At 47.9% G+C, this 20,140-nt stretch overlaps 2 protein-coding genes and 2 pseudogenes across 5 annotated transcripts in view; 3 read left to right on the top strand and 1 right to left on the bottom strand.

Annotated features, from left to right (window-relative positions):
* BCL2L13 (BCL2 like 13) overlaps nt 1-14,257 on the top strand; it is a 70,408-nt gene extending 56,151 nt beyond the window's left edge. For all 4 annotated transcript variants that reach the window (XM_036867606.1, XM_036867603.1, XM_036867605.1 and 1 more), the window contains one exon: nt 12,169-14,257. In XM_036867606.1, coding sequence (XP_036723501.1) covers nt 12,169-12,915 — 747 coding nt within the window. In that variant the 3' untranslated portion in view covers nt 12,916-14,257. The remainder of the gene's footprint in view (nt 1-12,168) is intronic.
* LOC118902868 lies at nt 1,380-2,168 on the bottom strand (annotated as a pseudogene).
* LOC118902867 (transcription factor Spi-C) lies at nt 9,199-9,945 on the top strand. Its single transcript, XM_036867609.1, has one exon. The coding sequence runs from the start codon at nt 9,199-9,201 to the stop codon at nt 9,943-9,945; it is 747 nt and encodes a 248-aa protein (XP_036723504.1).
* A 65-nt stretch (nt 14,258-14,322) lies between the features above and the next one.
* LOC118902869 lies at nt 14,323-20,077 on the top strand (annotated as a pseudogene).
* The last annotated feature ends 63 nt before the right edge of the window (nt 20,078-20,140 follow it).

The raw sequence follows: 20,140 nt of genomic DNA, 5'->3' as shown, positions 1-20,140 counted from the left end.
AGTTAACAAAGCATTAAGTATCTAAACGAAGACTTACTAGATTATAAAACAATAAATAGTAAAATATTAGTACTTAAACAGTATTAGAATTTTAACTATATAAATAAACCTCATTAATACTTTGAGAGGGTGGCTTACTGTTGAGCAATAGATATTGGGGAAAAGCCTTTTCTGACATAGCTTTCTGATAGTTCAAGGGATTGTTCGGTATCGTTGTATAGCATAAATGTGATTCAGTAAATGTGGCATTACAAATTTCTTAAAAGCGGTGAGTGTTTTACCTTAAATATTATATAATAGTACAGACTTTACTTTCTTATATTATTTCCAAATACACTTTTATGTGATTCATTAGAACACATTAGCTCATATAGACTGTAGTATAATCAACTAAATATAGTTTTGTAGGGGTTTTTTCCCCAACACTTTGAAGACCAAACCACACTATATTATGGCACTGAGTATTCGACCTAACATTTCAGCTATATTTTCTTTGGTAAACATTTTAACGATTGCTAGGTTTTCCTCTTATAATATCAATCACAGATGGTTTATAAATGATATGTGTGTTTTTAATATGCAATACTACTCAAAACAGTCATAGGTCATATTTTTTCAAGAAGAAATTAAACCAGTTGTGAGCAGGAAAAAGCTATATCAAGATCATATATATAGAACGAAAATAAAACAGAAAAGAGGAATAAGAATAGGGGAAAAAATTACAATTGTAAAGGTGTTGGTTCTGAAATGTTGTTGTTTTTTAAAAAATTTTTATTTATTTATTTATTTATTTGGCTGCATTGGGTCTTTGTTGCTGTGTGCGTGCTTTCTCTAGTTGTGGCGAGCAGGGGCTACTCTTCATTGCAGTGCGTGGGCTACTCACTGCAGTGGCTTCTCTTGTTGCGGAGCACGGCCTCTAGGCACACGGGCTTCAGTAGTTGTGGCTCGCGGGCTCTAGAGCGCAGGCTCAGTAGTTGTGGCTCATGGGCTTAGCTGCTCCACAGCATGCGGGGTCTTCCCAGAGCAGGGCTCGTACCCGTGTCCCCTGCATTGGCAGGCGGATTCTTTTTTTTTTTTTTTTTTTTTTTAAATTTATTTATTTATTTATTTTTGGCTGTGTTGGGTCTTCATTTCTGTGCGAGGGCTTTCTCTAGTTGCGGCGAGCGGGGGCCACTCTTCATCGCGGTGCGCGGGCCTCTCACTGTCGCGGCCTCTCTTGTTGCGGAGCACAGGCTCCAGACGCGCAGGCTCAGTAGCTGTGGCTCACGGGCCTAGTTGCTCCGTGGTATGTGGGATCTTCCCAGACCAGGGCTCGAACCCGTGTCCCCTGCATTGGCAGGCGGATTCTTAACCACTGCGCCACCAGGGAAGTCCCTGAAATGTTCTATTATTATTATACGAGATAATCAGTCACCGAGCTGAGGGTATTTTCGTTCACCAGCATATCAGCTTTGTTTCCTCTGTGAATTCCGCACGCAGGATGAGTGGTCACTTGGTCCACGGGGACACTGAAGCACTCATGACGTGGCTCCTGTACCAGATCAGCCTGCTCACTTGCTTTAGGGACACTTTTCTTGAATGTTTCCCCTCCCAAAAGAAACCCATCCAAAATACAGTAAGCCTTCTCAGAATTAAGGATGATATCAAGCTCACGTGCACAGCCAAGGTCCTTGTCAAGTTGTTCCAGGTAGCAGTGGGTTGTTTCCAGGGTCCTTAGTGCCTGTCCTGACCCTCAGTGGCACAGCAGAAACACAGATGAGCACGTCTTCTGTGAACATTCCTCTGATCTTGCCACTCATGAAAGCTGCACCTTTTAGGTTTTGGTACTTAAATGGTTTGAACAGTTCTCTTGTCATCTTTTCTTTCTCTTTGTCTGATAGTGGGATGTACCGTTTCTGCAGTTGAAACTCCCCCATGACGAAAAAGCAATGTAAACTGGCTCGCGGCCGCGGGCAACAACTAGAGAGGGCCTGGCTGGCGGCTGCTCCCACTTGCCTCTGATGAGTGTCTGCGTGGTCAGTTTACTCTTAACATGTCTGTGTCTTTACGTGAAGCGAGTTTCTTAGACACAGCAGACAGTCGGATCTTTGTTTTTCATCCAGTCTGACAATGTCTTTCTTGTAGTTGGTGTGTTTAGACTATTGATGTTCAAAGTAATTTTTTTTTTTTAAATTGTATTTGTTTTTACATTATTTATTTTATTTATTTTTATTTTTGGCTACACATGGGCTTTCTCTGGTTGTGGCGAGCGGGGTCTACTCTTCGCTGCAGTGCATGGGCCTCTCACTGCGGTGGCCTCTGTTTGTTGCAGAGCACGGGCTCTAGGTGCGCGGGCCCCAGCAGTCGTGGCACACGGGCTCAGTAGTTGTGGCCCGTGGTCTCTAGAGCGCAGGCTCAGCAGCTGTGGTGCCCAGGCTTAGCTGCTCCACAGCATGTGGGATCCTCCCAGACCAGGGCTCAAACCCGTGTCCCCTGCATTGGCAGGCGGACTCCCAACCACTGCGCCACCAGGGAAGCCCCAAAGTAATTATTGATGTAATTATATGAATAGCTGTCATATTTGTCATTGTTTTCTACTTGTTGCCCTTATTCTTTGTTCCTGTTTTTGTCCCCCACTCTTTTTCTGCCTTTTGTGGTTTTAATTGAGGATGTTATATGTTTCCATTTTCTCTCCTTTCTTGGCATGTCCATTACATTTCTCTTTTTACCTCTTTAAGTGGTTGCCCTACAGTTTGCAATATACGTTTACAGCTAATCCAAGTCCACTTTCAGGTAACACTGTACTGCTTCACGAGCACTGTGAGTGAGTGAGTACCTTGTAAGAGCATCCCTTGTATCATTGCTGTCATTCATGTCACTTGTATAAGCACACATAATCGAATACGTTGTTGCTATTATTACTTTGAGCAGCTGTTATCTGGAAGATCAATTAAGAATAAGAAAAAAGTTTTTATTCTCCCTTCACCTACTTCTTCCTCAGTGGCCTCCCTTTCTCTGTGTAGATCTGCGTTTCTGACTTATATCATTATCCTTCTCTAAAGAACTTCTTTTAACATTTCTTACAAGGCATGTCTACTAGCAATTCCTTCAGTTTTTGCTTGTCTGAGAAAATCTTTATTTCTCCTTTGTGTGTGTGTGTGTGTGTGTGTGAATAGTTTACTTTATTGAGATATAATTCACAACCACACAGTTCACCCATATGAAGTGTATAATTCAATGGTTTTTTGTATATTCTTGTACAACTTAATACATTTTTTTTTTAAGATCACATGTCTTGCCTTAATTTTTATTTTTCTTTTTTTAATATCTTTATTGGAGTATAACTGCTTTACAATGTTGTGTTAGTTTCTCCTGCACAACAAAGTGAATCAGCTATATGCATACATATATCCCCATATCCCCTCCCTCTTAAGCCTCCCTCCCACCCTCCCTATCCCACCCCTGTAGGTGGTCACAAAGCACTGAGCTGGTCTCCCTGTGCTATGCGGCTGCTTCCTGCTAGCTGTTTTACATTTGGTAGTGTATATATGTCCATGCCACTCTCTCACTTCGTCGCAGCTTACCCTTCCCCATCAAGTCCGTTCTCTATGTCTGCGTCTTTGTTCCTGCCCTGCCCCTAGGTTCATCAGTACCGTTTGTTTAGATTCCATATATATGTGTTAGCATGCGGTATTTCTCTTTCTGACTTACTTCACCCTGTATGACAGACTCTAGGTCCATCCACCTCGTCGCAGATAACTCAATTTCATTTCTTTTTATGGCTGAGTAATATTCCATTGTATATATGTGCCACATCTTCTTTATCCATTCATCTGTCGATAGACAGTTAGGTTGCTTCCATGTCCTGGCTGTTGTAAACAGTGCTGCAGTGAACATTTTGGTACATGACTCTTTTTGAATTACGGTTTTCTCAGGGTATATGCCCAGTAGTGGGATTGCTGGGTCATATGGTAGTTCTATTTTTAGTTTTTTAAGGAACCTCCATACTCTTCTCCATAGTGGCTGTATCAATTTACATTCCCACCAACAGTGCAGGAGGGTTCCCTGGTCTCCACACCCTCTCCTTCATTTTTGAAGGATAACTTCTCAGGAACAGAATTCTAGGTCAGTAGGTTTTTTCTCTCAACGGTTTAAATATTTCCCTCCACTCTCTTCTGGCTTGCTTGGTTTCTGATGAGAAGCTAGATGTAATTCTTATCTTTGTTCCTCTCTAGGTAAGATATTTTTTCCTCTGACTTGTCACAGAATTTTTTTCTTTATCTCTGATTTTCTGTAATTTGAGAATGACACGCTTAGGTGTAGTTCTTGGGACACTTATTGTACTTGGTGTTCTCTGAGCTTCCTGAATCTGTGGTTTGCTGTCTGATGTTAATTTGGGGACATTCTTAGTCATTATCGTTACAGATATTTTTCTCCTGTTCCTTTCTCTCTCCTCCTTCCGTGTTCCAGGTGTGTGTGTTATACCTTGTGTAGTTGTCCCACAGTCCTTGGATGTCCTGTTGTTTTCTTTCCCCCATCTTTGTTGTCTTTGCCTTTCAGTTTGGGATGTTTCTCTCGAGACATCCTCAAGCTAAGAGGTTCTTTCCTTAGCAGTGTGGAATCTAATAATAAGCCCATCAAAGGCATTCTTCATGGGAATTCCCTGGTGGTCCAGTGGTTAGGACCGGCACCTTCACTGCCAGGGCCTGGGTTCAGTCCCTGGTTGGGGAATTAAGGTCCTGCAAGCTGCTTGGCATGGCCAAAAAAAAAGCGGGGGGCATTCTTCCTTTCTGTTTCAGTGTTGTTGTTTTTAAATCTCTAGCATTTTTTTCTTTTTGGTTCTTAGGATTTCCATCTCTGCTGACATTGCCCATCTGTTCTTGTGTGCTGTCTACTTTATCCATGAGAGCCCGTAGCAAATTAATCATAGTTGTGTTAAATTCCTGATCGATAGTTCCAGCATCCCTACCATGTCTGGTTCTGATACTTGCTCCATCTTTTCAAATGTGTGCGTGTTTTTCGTCTCCCTTTGGTTTGCCTTGTCATTTTTTCTGGATAGCCAGACATGATGTCCTGGGTAAAAGGTAAATAGGCCTCAGTGGCGTGGTGGCGAGGTGTGTGGCGGGCGCGTTGGAGTCTGGTGACGAGGCTCTGTGGGCGAGCCTGTGCCCCCCGTGAACTTGGCCAGAGTTTCTGTGTCTCTCTCCTCCCTTACAGGGGGCAGGGCTGGAAGGTTGGAGTGGGCTGCCAGCGGGAACTTCCCTTCCTCTTGGGCAGTTAGGCTGTGGTTAACTGGTTCCCCCTGAGGGCACAGCTTGTCAGGAAGATCAGGGCTTATTTTCCCGCTCGCCCAGGAGCAGGGAGCAGGGGGGTAGAGGTGAATCTCCGAATTGCAGGGCCTCCCTGGGACTGGTCCCCGGGTGACCCCCAGCCCCGCCCATCCGTCTCCAGCCTCGGGGCAGCAGTTTGCCCTGTGGCATCACCTCTCTTCTCTTACAGTCTTTGAGATTTCTGGTCATTCAGCTTTTTAACCCACTTCAGGGCGGAGTGGAGACGTCCAGGTCCTTCCACGGGGAACCTGCAAGTCCCTCGGAAGGTTTTGCTTCTCAGTTTTGTGCACACTGAGCCCCCAGCACTCCTCAGTTACAGTGTCGGTTTTCTACCCAATAACCCTTAACTGATTGCGGATGTTGTGCCCCCTCCGCTAGGTGCTGCTACCATAAGTTGAGTAAAATAGGCCCTCCTTGGGCTCAGGGCAGGGCGGGGTGGCATGTTCTGTGCTGTGAGGTGACTGTGTTACGGGGGTCGGAGGACAGGAGGAGGCCGGGGTCGCTGGGGCGCAGTCAGGAGCACATGTCCGCTGGCGGCCAGCTTTCCAGAGAGAGAAGCGGAGAGTGACTCCGCTGCTGTTGGTACTGGGACTGCAGGGTAGCGGGGGGGTGTGTGCACGCACGCTTGTTTGCTTGCCTTCTACCTTATTTTTTCCCCGGCCAGAGAGCAGGAGTTGAGATTGGAGTCACAATTTGTTTGTGGCCCCAGCTCTCCCAAATATTAGCCCTGAGTTTTGGGGGGAATTCACTTAACTTCGCTGAGCCTCAGTTTCATCAATTACAGTATGGAAGAGCAGCTTCTGTAGCTCACAAAAGTGATGGTGTGAAAGTGTTCTGTGAAAACATTACATTTTTATGATATCAGCTTTTCAGATGTGTCGCTAAGAGTGTGTGTTTTTCCTCTTCTCGAGTCTGATTGAAGTTTCCTTCGAGTTTTGATGTTGACTGTCTTTGCCAGGCAGCAGTCAGGCACAGCCGGGTGTGAGCCGGGACAGCCGACCCCCCCGCTGCCAGGCCTGCGAGCCCAACAAGGGGCCACCGCGGGGCGGGCTTCTCCTGGGTTTTCTCCTGCGGCATGTGCTAACCTAAATACTTACTGTGAAACATTTAGATTACATAAAAGATTACTGGGGGAAATGTCATCTGTAATAATATTAAATAGTTTGAATAAAATTAATTTTTGTCTATTTTTTCCGACTTGAAGCTTCTCATTTCTGTTTTAAGAACTGCAAACCTCAAAAAGTTTATGTTTGTTTGTTTGTTTTAATCAAGGACGTTTGAAGACTGTCTCTTGGGAACTTTTAGGTCAGAACTGGTTAGAACAGAGTTTGGGAGGTGACACATAGTTTGTGATCTAAAATCAGTTAAGTGGGTTTTGCAACTGAAGTAGTTTCAGTGTAGTAAGGGTTTGGTTTAGTGTTTCGTGAGATCTGTTTTATGTGTGAGTGTGCGTGTGTACTGCACTGTGTTTAAAATGTATTCTTTGTGATCTTGGTCATCACATTAGGTGGAAAGTTACTTCCCTGAGTCTCTCTCACAGTATTTTCTTTGGGGTTTTTTGTTGTTTTTGTTTTATTTTTATTTTTTTGGCCGCGCCGCATGGCTTGTGGGTCTTCGTTCCCCGACCAGGGATCGAACCTGGGCCCCTGGTGGTGAAAGTGTGGAGTCTTAACCACTGGACCACCAGGGAATTCCCTCTCTTTTCTTATTTTAGGTTAATAGCGATCTAAGAGGCATTTGGTCGTTAGTACCCTGTTTGACTGAATGTAGAGAAGCAAGGTATCTGTGTTTGTCTTTTCTGGTGAATACTTGAGAGAGAGATTGTAGTGATAAGGGTTGGCTGGTACACGCCAGGGGACGTGGGTCTCTGAGTTACCAGGGAAGTGAGTGGGGTCTTGGGAGTCGGCCCCGGCGTCCTCAGCTGGAGCAGCTGTGACCCTGCGTGTAAAACACTGCTTGAAGTGGCAGAATAATTTGTAACTGGTGTGAACCAAAACAAAACTCGAAGCAAATGTGGTTAATACAGACGTGGTGAAGCACTGCTGCACACTTTGAAATGGTTCTTTGAATGACCTCCAAGCTGTTTTTACTTCGTTCCTACCACTAAAACCAAGGTTACGCTTACATTTTATCTTACGTTTATTCTACAAGAGTCCCTTTACCTCTGTATTTCAGTTTCTTCTCTACTTCCCTTTTTCTTTGAAGGGTTTCATGAACATATCTTTGTGTATTTGCTTGACGAAAACACCAAGAATAACCTTTTCCATTTGCTTCTTGCTGTAAATTCAGGAAAAGCACCAGTGTGGAAGTCCGGGGTTGGGGGGGGAGCCTTGGGCTCGAGCGTTAGGGGAGCACAGTTGACGAAAGCGTGGGCCCTGCAGGTAAGCGGCCTGGTTAGATCCAGTCCCAGCTTTGGACTTCAGGCCAATTACTTACCCATCTCAGTTGCTTTAGTTTCCTTATCTGTGAAAGTGAAATGAATTAATTTCAGTAAAGTCTTCAAAAGGACACTGACGTCCAGTTCTCACAGCAGCTGAGGGACCTTGGGCAAGTTACCTGATCTCTCTGGGCTTCATCTGTTTAAACAAAACATAGTTTTCTGATTCTTTGTACATATTTATTTACTTATTGGCCGCGCCGTGTGGCTTGCAGGATCTAGTTCCCCAACCAAGGATTGGCAGTGAGAGTGTGGAGTCCCAACCACCAGACCACCATGGAGTTCCCCCTTCATGCATATTTAAACTCTAGTTGGTCCCAATTCGTTTTACATTTTTGAGCCCTTGAAGTTACTCCTTTCTGTTTTTTGTATCAGTGGGACTAAAGAGATAGCTGTTTCCAGCAATATACATATTTTGTGCTAAAAATTATTTAAATTGTTGGAATGGATCTAAGGCTAGTTGTAGATGTTAGTCCCCTAATGTGCTAAGTTTTAGGTAAAGTATTACCCAGAACAGTGCTTTATCTTTTATTGAAAGCCTAGTCTTCATTAATGACAGTAATTGTCAAGGGAGAGGCCTCTATTTTTATATTTTTGCTTCAGATGACCAGGAATGAAAGTCTCAATGGTCATCTATTCTTTCTTTAAAACTTCTTACATAAAAGCACAAAATTTTTGGTGAATCATCATTAAAATAATCACGTCCCAAATACAGAAATAAGTTGTAAGGTAGAGAGTCCATGACAGCAAGGAAAAAGGCAACTAAGTCTGACTGGCTTTCGGGCCATATCGTCCCCCAGAGTCGTCGCTTGACAACCGCGTTGACCCAGTATCTTGGCTGGATGAAGAAGTCCTCCCAATACGGCACAAAGAATGTTCCTGACTCTCAGCTTTGAGCTGTTAAAAATAAAGAGAGCAGTAGTTTTACGCTAAATTGTTTTAGTTTGTTAACTTTTCCCTCGGTTCTTCACGATGCAACTTGTGAAATTTCCACTTCACTTGTTTTGGCTTTGAGCCCTAAATAAAAAGTAGCAAAGGTCTCCTTTCTGAGGATTAAAATTTTTACCTGTTTTGTTATGGTTCCTTTGTTTTGCTTTTGCTTTTTAAATCAGTTCTTGCTGTTAAGAGGTTCTGTTTTTAGCCCTTGGAGGGAGTTCCTATTGGTGAGCACGTGGGTCTCTCTGACCCTCAGGCCCTCCCTTTGAGGAGCAGCGCCGTCAAGGGGCTGCACATGTGATTCTAAGGATAGGGAACACAAGGGATTATATTCCTTATCTCCAAATAACTCGAGTGTGACCGGAAAGTTTCTGGTCTTGATTACAGAACAGAACTATTCTGCTTCAGAGGGTGTTGCCGACCTGCGCTTCAGAGGGGAAAGTTATTTCCACCTGGACTATACCTAAATGTTAGCTTGGCCTCTGATGGACAGAATTGTCCATTTATTAATGAAGCATGGCTTGTGTTGAACAAGACAAGCTGGGTCAAGCATTTGAAGATGCTTTTGAAGTACTGAGGCAACATTCAACTGGTGATCTTCAGTACTCCTCAGATTACAAAAATTACCTGGCTTTCATCAACCACTGTTCTCATGTCAGAGGAAATTCCAACAGCTATGGTGTGGTGCCCACAGAGGAACCAGTCTACAATTGGAGAACAGTAATAAACAGCGCTGCGGACCTCTATTTTGAAGGAAATATTCATCAGTCTCTGCAGAACATCCCTGAAAACCAGCTGGTGCAACCTACTCTTCTCCAGCAAAAGGGAGGAAAAGGCAGGAAGAAGCTCCGACTGTTTGAATACCTTCATGAATCCCTGTGTAATCCCGAGATGGCATCTTGTATTCAATGGATAGATCAAACCAAAGGCATCTTTCAGTTTGTATCAAAAAACAAAGAAAAACTTGCCCAACTTTGGGGGAAAAGAAAAGGCAATCGGAAGACCATGACTTACCAGAAAATGGCCAGAGCACTGAGGAATTATGGAAGAACTGGGGAAGTCATCAAAATCCGGAGAAAGTTAACTTACCAATTCAGTGAGGCCATTCTCCAAAGACTGTCTCCATCTTATTTCTTGGAAAAAGAGATCTTCTACTCACAGTATGTTCAACCTGATCAAGGATATCTCAGTTTAAATAACTGGAATGCAAATTATAATTATACATATGCCACTTACCATGATCTAAGTCACCCTGATTGCTAAATATACTCATACATCAAACTTTTCTGGCATCAGAAATCCCTACAAGATTTAGGATTTTTCTCTGAAAGCAAATACTGAAAAACAAAACAAAAAACCCAAACTTCATTATTGCTATCTTTTATGAAGTAGCGTATAATCTATACTAACTTGGTGAAAAATTTTGCCAGTGAACAACTTTAAAATGATCAAGTCCCATTTGAAAATATAGACTAAATGTCCTTCCTTTTACTATTGTCTATGTAATACTTCCTTCTAGATTAATAATGCTAGTGGAGATGCTTTGATTTACATATTGATTTAAACATTATTTTCCTGTCATACACTCAGAGGGAAAAAAAAATCATTCTAACATGTATCCAACAGCTTTAGCAACAAAACAAAAAATGATTGCCTGTGTTAGTGTTCCTGCTAAATTACATCCATGGCTTTAAAAATTTCAGTGACTAAAACTAGAACTACCATATGATCCAGCAATTCTACTCCTGGGTATACATCCAAAGAAAATGAAATTTGAAAAGCTATATGCACCCCAATGTTCACAGCTGCATTTTTTTTGGCCACACTGCACAGCTTACAGGATCTCAGTTCCCTGATCAGGGATTGAACCCAGGCCTCTGCAGTGAAAGCGCAGAATCCTAACCACTAGACTACCAGGGAACTCCCATAGCAGCATTATTTATAATAGTCAAGATATGGAAGCAACCTAAGTGTCCACCAACAGATGAATGGGTAAAGAAGATGTGGTATATATACACAATTGAGTACTACGCAGCCATAAAATAAGAGTGAAATTTTGTCATTTGCAACAACGTGGATGGACCTGGAGGGTATTATGCTTAGTGAAATAAGTCAGGGAGAGAAAGACAAATACTGTATGTTATCATTTATATGTGGAATCTAAAAATTGAAACAAATGAATATAACAAAATAGAAACAGACTTAAAGATATAGAGAACAAATTAGTTATCAGTGGCGGGAAGGAAGGAGGGAGGGGGCAAGACAGGGGTGGAGTTTTAAAAGGTACAGACTACTATGTATAAAATAAATTAGATACAAGGATGTAATGTACAGCACAGGGAATATAGCCAATATTTTATAATAGCTTTGAATAGAGTGTAATCTAGAAAAATATTGAATCACTATGTAGTACACCTAAAACTAATATAATATTGTACATCTGAAACTGATATTGTAAATCAACTATATTTCTATAAAATAAATAAATAAAAATTAAAAAGTAAAAACTTTAAAAAAAAAAAAAACTATTCTGCTTCATATAAATGGCGGCCGTAATCACGAAATGAAGTGGGAATTAGTTTGCTTGCATTTGCTCTGCAGACTCCGTAGCATCTGCGGGTGTCGTCCAGACTCTGGGTGACTTCCCGTCTGTCTCCACCACGAACCTCCTGGTCCCCGTGCATCCCCTGCCTTAGGGCTGCCAGTGTCGCGGTGAAATGTGTGCCTCCTGTGTGGGTCTTCACGTCTAGATGGTGAATTTGTCAAGAACCAAAATTGAGTCGTGTTCTTCCTAGTGACCGGAGCTGACACAGCCCCCGCAGGGAGCCTGGAGCCCCCGTGGCCGTGCTGCTGCTGTGTGGCTCCCACCGCCAGGAGGGCGGGAGGCCTGCGTCCCCCGCACCCTCCCCATCGTCGGGGCGGCTTCATCCATGACCGAGTGGCCGATGACCGTTCCCTTGCCGTTGAGTCAGGGCCATGGCGTCTGCTGCCGGCACCTCCCTGGTCACGGCAGGCTGCTTCCCATCCCCGGCTGACGTTTCTGGGCCTCTGCTGGGCCGTGGCTCTTCCCTGCTCTTCACATGTCCCTCCGCCAGGCTCCCAGACCTCCCCAGCTGCCAGCAAAACACGTCCTTCCCCGTCTGGGCTCCTGATGGCACCAGCCCGGCCGAGTGATAGATCCCTAGGGCACAAGCTGCCTGCCTTTTTCTCCGCTGTGTTGCATTATTTATTGCATTAAATGTGTATAAATTGAATAGAATATAAATCAGCTTTTTGCTTTTTGAAGAAACTGGTCAGAGGACCGTCTTGTTAAAAATTCTTCCTCTGTGTTGGTCTACAAGCAAACACGTTCATTCCAAAAACTGTAGGTTTAAACAATGCATTTATTCCTGTAAGTTCAGTTTAGGAAAGGGGCTGCGTCCAGATTTACATTTATTTTAGATCTGTTTCCCCTTCTTTGCACTGACCTCCCTCCTCATCTCCTAGGGCGCTGTCTTTACCCTGGAGCCGGAGGACGAGGAGCGCCCCGCCGGCGCCGCGGAGGACAGCAACGACATCTACATCCTGCCCAGTGGCGCCTCCACGCTCGCCAGCCCCCCAGAGTCTCCGACAACCGCGACGGCGTCCTGGCAGGCCGAGGGCTTCCCCGTGTCGCTGTCCAGCAGCCAGAGCTGGCGCACCGAGAGCCCACCGGTGTCCCTGGGTCCCGAGTCGTGGCAGCAGGTCACGGTGGACCCCGAAGAAGTCAAGAGCTTGGACAGCAACGGGGCTGGAGAGAAGAGTGAGAACAACTCCTCCAACTCCGACATCGTGCACGTGGAGAAGGAGGAGATTCCCGAGGGCGCGGAGGCGGCGGCCGCGGCGGCCCCTGCCCTGATGGCGGCCGGGGAGCCTGGCCCCGAGGGGTCAGCCGGCCAGACAGCCAGTCCCACGACATCTCTGTTCGTGGAACTTGCTGAAGAAGAGGCGGGAGCGGCCGCGTCCGAAGCTGCTGAGCTGGAGCAGGAGGGGGTCCCGCCGCTGGAGCCCCCGGTGGAGCCCCCAGCAGCCCCGCCGGGCGGAGAGCAGGCAGCCCGCGGGCGGGGGGGACTGGGGGCAGGGCCCTCCCCGGGCCGCCCCGAGAAAGCTGGCCCCCTGCCCGCGGGCAAGTCCCTCCTGCTCTTCGGAGGGGCAGCCGCCGTTGCCATCCTGGCGGTGGCAGTTGGGCTGGCACTGGCTCTGAGAAGGAAGTAGATTTTTCGGAGAGAGAAGACAAAAAGGTGTAAGGTTTTAGTTGTGTCGACCGGACTGGAGCTGCCAGGAGCTGGCTGGACATCCCTTGGACACTCCGGGGTCAGGAGGACTTGGGTCCGCAGGGCAGGGGGCCGACCCACGTGTTAGGGCTTGAGCTGGAGGCTGCGCACGCTGGTCTGCCGGGTTCAGGGTCTTGTGTGTGAAGTGCCCCCTGCCTGGCATCCGCGGCCCCTGGGTAGCTCCCGGGTGTAGGGTGCGCAGCCTCCGCCCACCAGCCCCGTAGCGCCTTCCCCAGTGGTGACAACCCCACCCCACATGTCTCCCCGTGTTGCCAAACGTCCCCCAGGGATAACGTTGTCCCGTGAGAGCCACAGTCTCAGAGCGAGAGGGTCCCCGTGGGGGGACCTGGGGGGGAGACCCCCAGGCAGGAGGGCTTGGCTGTGGGCCCCTCGGCTGCTGGCGCGCTCCTGCCTGGAGGCTCTCGGCTCCTCTGGTCTTCCCGCCCTCAGTCCCGCAGCCCAGGTGCTCTGCCGGGTCTCAGCCGCCTCTCAGGTACTGCCCTGCCCGCCTCGCCCCAGGGTGCCCCGAGGCCCCGTGGAGAGGGCTCGCCCGATGCTTCCCGCAGTTCCCCTTGTAAAGATGCTGCCTTTAGTCTTTAAACGCACGAGACGGAAGAGACCCGGGGCCCCTGCCCGTGACCGCGGGGCAAGTTTGCGTGTTGGGAAGCTGGAGGGTGGCTTCGCTGGCCTATCGAGGCTGCTTCCAGCCCTTTTGTCTGTGCGCAGCCTTGAGCCGACGGGGCCTCGCCGGCCGGCAGCGCCCCTCTTGCTGGGCATCGCTGTCCGTGACCTGGACTAGCGTGATTGCCAGGTTCTGGCCTCAGCCTCCTTCCCAGTCAGGCCGCTCCTCGGCGGTCTCTTGCCGCGTGATGAGGGTTTCCACACGTGGGCTTACAGGCCAGGGAATCATAACTCTCCATCAGTACACAGTCTCCTAAATATCACTGAAGTAAAAAGCAGGAAAGAGAGGCTGCCCTTGGGGTTCTAGCCTGGCTCTCAGAGTTCCGTAACGGAGGCTTACACTGAGCTCGTCACGGCCCAAATGCCGGAGTGACAAACCGTAGTGACCACGTTCAGCAGGTGCCCGTGGAGACTCAGCGTAGCCTCATCCGCTGACCGCGTCCCTCACGGGGGGACCGCGTCTCTTCATGCCTGAGGTCAGTGTCACTGACGGGACACACGTGCTTGAGACAGGTCATCTCAGATTTATCCTAGTAAATGTAACAGATTACTTTTTAAATCCTGAAATTTGTAATAAAATTACTTTACCTATCCTGATCACCCAAACTTGATGTTTTAAATGTGCTTTATTTTTTTAAATTTATCTTTTTAAATTAAATATTCTTCCTAAAGCGATACTGTTTAGAAGTTGGTCAGAAAGGTCTGGAATGTGTGTGTGTGTGTCTGTGCAGCTTTACCAGGCAGTGTATCTTGCGTTCTGAGTTTTAGTGTCGTCTTGGGGAGGGATGTTGGTCAGGGTCTTGGTGTCCTTCATTGAGGAGCCAGAGGTGAGGGAAGTGGGGTTTTCCTCTGTGTGTTCCGACTGCAGCACTGGTGCTTCGTAGGGGAAGCGCGAACTGCTGAGTTGTCTTCATTCTCTTTCCTTTTATGATAGAATATTCTCTTTCCAGTGTTTACATTTAAACTCTGGATCCTCAAGCCCACTGGCTGAACGCACTGAAGCACTAACAGGAGCCGGTTCGATTCTGAGCGGCTGGCGGGAGGTCTGCGCTGCGGAGGCTGAGGTCTGCGTGCTCCACGGCGGAGGGGTAAGGCGGGGCCACGCTTTGCTCGGCAGGGACCCAGACAGTGTGGCCTTCCAGCACGGGGCTCCCAAGGCATAGGACCTCAGCGTCCCCTCTGGTCGTGGACAGGAGGGAGCGCCTAGTAAGGACTGCGGTGGTAGCGGCTCCCATGTTTTGCTGTGACGTTAAAAACTTTCTCAGCTGCCCACCCCCTTTTTGTGGGGCTGGAACATCTGAGTCTAAGGTAGAGGGAGGAGGATCATGGGACGCAGGTGTGGAACTCAGACTCTCGCCCTTTTGTCACCCTCGTTTGAACTGTTGTGTTGGTAGGTCCTGCAGAACTCTTAACTGCTGTATTGAATGTAATGATTTCTGATCACTTGGCAAAAGCCACTGAAGGTTTCTTGAGAAAAATACCAGGATTAAAGAATGCTAGTTGATGTTCTCTGCAGTAAAGTAGTGACAACTCCGGGGCCTCAGAAACCAGTCAGTCCCAGTGTCCCTCACGGGCATCCGCACTGCCCCCAGAAAGCTTCCTGGGTGGAAGGCCATCTGCTGACCATCTGGTTCGCAAAGGCTGATCCCTCCGCTCGCCTGTGTCTCTCTACCTGGGTGTGTCCTGGGGGGACAGGAACCAGAGACGCGGTTTGTGAACCGCAGCCCCTGTTCATTTCCCGTAGAAATTCATTTCCTCAGTCTCTTGCTAATATAAAAGCCGTGCCTGTTCCTTGCCTTTTCCCTGAAGGCTTGACGTGGGGACAAATGTCATGCCCGTATAATTTTTAAATTATATTAAGAGATGTTTTATAGAAATGAAAGGTATTGTACGTAAGATTTTTTTCCCCTCTTCTCTTAATTTCTTATGTCTGTTTACACAAACTTTCCTTACCAAGAATTTGACGTGCTCATTTCATCAAGAGGGGCTGTCTGGTCACTTTGTAGAAGCAGCTTCTAGCCTCTGGACCAGTTCCATGCAGGCAGTATCTCATGTCAAGTCTCAGCAACACACTTGATGCCAGAAGAATGTGTCCTCTTCCACAGAAGACCAGGATCTGCCCTTGGTGGAGCCCCCTGTTCTCCACTCCCTGCAAGGGGTCGGCTGTGAGCTGGGCTTGAGTTCAGGGAGTGTCTTTTTTCCTTTCCCGAAACAAGGGTGGTCATTATCATCTCAGCAGAGGGGCTGAGCGGTCACAACACGCCAGGGGCTGTTCGAGGGCCTCCCTCGTCACGCTTTCCCTTTGCACCCCCTCGGGGTCACTACTGTCCCGAAGGCGCCTGGCATCTGTGCGGCAGGTGACAGAGTTTCTGACTCAGGTCTAGGGCTTCCCTGGCGTCTCCCATCCTTGTAACCTGCAGAGGTACAGGCAGGTACCCTGTCCCGCGTGGGGCGGCCCGTGCCCCGGGGAGGCCGCAGTTGGGCAGGTGCTGAGCCAGCTCTGTGGGACCACACGCGGGAGCCAAGTTTTCATCAGTCTGTCCCAGCTGCTCACCGCACCAGGGGCCTCTCCCAACATGGACCTGGCGCCTGGCGGTTCCAGACCCGCCCCGCTGGACTAGTGTCTCCTTGGCTTCCTCGGGTGGTGTGGGGACAGGTGCCCGTCTGTGCCCCCCGGGGTGCAGGGGGGCGCCCACTCGGACACAGGCACGTCCTGGGAGCTGACGCTGGGAGCGACCTAATCGGGAAGTCAGTTGCTGAAGTGTTGATCCACATCTCCCCTTTCTTTGCACAAGACAATTATTCCACTGTCCCTGAATCCAAACCAGCCCGTGTCTACACCGCAAGTGCTGCTGTAGTCCAGGGGGCTGTTCCCCAGGCGTCCGCAGGGCCGCCAAGCCCGCCGCCCCTCCTGGCCACACCGCACCCTCCCGCGAGCTATTTAGAGCAAGCGTTGGCCTCCTTCCCCAGGGACAGCCAGAAGGTGGGCCCCTCCCCGTTAAGTCTGGACGACGATTTCTGGCGAGAGAACCGTACTAAGTGGCTGGGTCCTTGGTCAGCACCGAAGGAAAAGACAATTTATTATTTTCCTAGACCTGTGCTTTTCTTGCTGTCACAGTTGTTCATTTCCTTCTTCAGGTTAAAAGTGCCTCTTTCTACCTGACTTGTTCCTTGGCTGAGGTCTGTGTATTATGGATTCTGATGCTATCGTCCCTCCGAAGTCCTGTGGTGAAACGGTCACGGTGGTAACACCCTCTTCCTGCGTGAGGTCCCTCTGCTCTCCCGCACAGCTGGTTTGTGGGTTATTCCGGCTCCGCTTCCCTTCATCATTGGCCTTCTGTGCTCGCTGGGGGAAAGCAGCAAAGCCAACTCTGTGAATGGTGCTCTGCTGCAGGCAGCGTTGGGAGCAGACACCGGAGGGTGTAATAAAATGAGCCTTGAAGACACTGATGACTCATCTTTCTGTTCACACAGTAACTCCCGGCCTCGACTCGGGAGGGCTGCTTCCAGACCATCAGCCTTGTCATCTTAAGTGCGTACCTGTGTGGTTTGACTGCAGGTTCTGAAAACACACTAGCAACACCCGAAGGCCCACTCGCACAGCTGGTGAACTTGCTGGAGAATAAAAGCGGCTCCAGGGCTGCAGCCCCGAGAAGCAGCCCAGCAGTCAGTGCTGGCTCCTGAGGAGCCGGTCTGAGTACACCAGATGGGCCTCTGGACTTTCAGTGATGCCAAGCATCTTTTGTTCTCTTAACCATCGCTTAATTCAAATAAGTAAAAAGCAGGATGAAACGTTCTCTTAATTAAAAATTCTCAATTCTGTCCACGAGGGTTGTGATGTAAAATGCACCAATTTCCAGGATGTACCTGAGTCCTGGTGGCCAGGATGTGCTCAAGGCTGGAATCTCTGTATGACGCTGGCTTGGGGAGAAGAGCGGGTTATCTTGCTTTATGACCAAGAAAGTATATCTGACTTGGTCTGGAAAAATTGACACCAAAACATGTATAAACTGCATTAAAACGGTGGCTTACTGTATTAATATAAGCAAAACAGTGGCAGGTAAAGATGCTGTGACAAATTATTTATTTACGTACTTACTGCACCACGCGGCACACAAGATCTTAGTTCCCCAACCAGGGATCAAACCCGTGCCCCCTGCAGTGGAAGCGCGGACTCTTAACCACTGGACCGCCAGGGAGGTCCCTGAAAAATTTAAAGTATTGTAAGAGATGGTCTGGGATTATTTGGTGCTCTAGAGCTCCTTTCTCTTCCATTAGTTTATAGAGTTGACTACTTGAGTTTAAATTGCTCCTGGGCCTGGAAGAAAGTATCTCCCTGCTGAGACACATTGTACTGACTGATCCCTGTGTCTGTGTTCATGTGTGATTCACCGTGTTTCCACGGTGACATGAACCCTTTAAATCTGGAAGGTTGTTTCCAGAGGCGCAGCCACGCCTACTTGCTTTTAGGACTTGCAGCATTCTTCAGGTGTCAGCCTGAGACCCAGCCCTGGGGTGCTGTGTTGGATGCTGAACCATGGAGTCATTTTTCTTTTCTCGTAAGTTTAAACTCAGGGAACAGGGAAGTGGTTTTGGTAACAACGTATTTATCAGTACTTAATTACTAGTGTTCATGTCCTTCCCCAGAGCATCATGGTCACAGTAACAAGGGCGTTTCTGTTACTGGTGATGTGAGATCTGGACCCTACCCACCATCGCACTTGGACGCAGACCAATCCTAGGAAACGCTTAGCGCTGGGAACAGACCGGGCTTTGTTGCTTCTAACAGTAAGTGCTCCGGTTTACTCTGGTGCTAAGTGATTGCGTTTTGTTATTCTTTTTTTTTTTTTTCAAATTTTATTGGACTATAGTTTTTTGTTTTGTTTAAATTTATTTATTTTTGGCTGCATCGGGGTCTTAGTTGCCCCACGGCGTGTGGGATCTTAGTTCCCCGACCAGGGATCGAACCTGCATCCCCTGCACTGGAAGGCAGATTCTTAACCACTGGACCACCAGGGAAGTCCCTGTTATTACTTGTATACTGACTGTGTGTCTAGAAAAGGGAGCCACCACAAATGCTGAATTCTTAAGTCTAACTGTTCTTTCATCTTGTATGCCTAGAAACCTGTTCTCTCCATAAGCAGCTTCATAGGTGCAGATGAGCTGGGGGCATGGCTGGAAGATGAAAGTGTAAGATTCTTCACAGACATTCCCCACAGGACGGATGCAATAGCTTCTCCAGTAGCTTAAAATTTTTATCAAAACCCTGACTTCTTGGAAAGAGAAAAGGGTGCATTTAGTTACATGATTTTGGAAACTGGTTGACATAGGCCTTGAAATCACCTCCACGTCTTTTAACTGCCTGTGGCTCCTGACTCAAGTAAAAGGAAATCACGGTGAAAAAGTCAAACACATTTTGAGGTCTGATTTTCCTGTTGTTTGAGTCCAGAACCTCTTGTGCTGCTTGGTTTTTTTTGTTTTTTGTTTTTTTTTTTTAAAGATTTATTGATTGATTGATTGATTACTATGTTGGGTCTTCGTTTCTGTGCTAGGGCTTCTTGTAGTTGCGGCAAGCGGGGGCTACTCTTCATCGCGGTGCGCGGGCCTCTCACTATTGTGGCCTCTTTTTGTTGCGGAGCACAGGCTCCAGACGCGCAGGCTCAGCAGTTGTGGCTCACGGGCCCAGTTGCTCCGTGGCATGTGGGATCTTCCCAGACCAGGGCGCGAACCCGTGTCCCCTGCATTAGCAGGCAGATTCTCAACCACTGCGCCACCAGGGAAGCCCCTGCTGCTTGGTTTTTAAACAGGAAGACTGAGTGCGCCTGAGCCAGCGGGGCTGGGGTCACCCTGAGCCGGGACGGAGCCACGATGCTGAGCAGGTTCATGGGCCCTCGCTGCCGCCAGCTGGCCAGAAACCGGTCACCCACAGTGGGCCTGCGGGGCGCCATGGGAGCCGTGGGGCTGGCATGGGCCACTGACCGATTCTGGACCAGGTGCTCTACATCAACGGCAAGTTCAAGGAGGAGGATTAATGAAACCCATCCCCTTGGACCCCTCCGGTATCTGGTGGTGCTGCCTTCTTCCATCTGCATCTGGAATGGCCCAGGCTCTTGGGATGGACCTCGAGGAAATACACGGTGAGAGAGAGATTTCCTGTGTTCGTGGAAATAGCTTTGGTGTGTGAACACACACGGCATTAAACCTCTCTATGAAACCTTAAAAAAAAAAAAAAGACCACTTCCTTACTATGAAGGTGTCCCTGTTTTGAGGGGAATTTTTCACTTGTAAGAGGTCCATGCATTCCCTCTCCAATCCCTGGTCCCCTCACACTCGGCACTGCCTGTGGTAACACCACCACCACCAAGGGTGCACTTTTTTTTTTTTTCCTTCCTGCGCTGCACGGTATGTAGGATCTTAGTTCTCTGACCAGGGATCAAACCTGCGCCCCCTGCGGTGGAAGCACGGAGTCTTAACCACTGGACCGC

Source organism: Balaenoptera musculus, chromosome 10 (genome assembly GCF_009873245.2).
Source record: "Balaenoptera musculus isolate JJ_BM4_2016_0621 chromosome 10, mBalMus1.pri.v3, whole genome shotgun sequence".
Classification (NCBI taxonomy): domain Eukaryota; kingdom Metazoa; phylum Chordata; class Mammalia; order Artiodactyla; family Balaenopteridae; genus Balaenoptera; species Balaenoptera musculus.
This window is presented reverse-complemented; position numbering and strand designations above follow the sequence as displayed.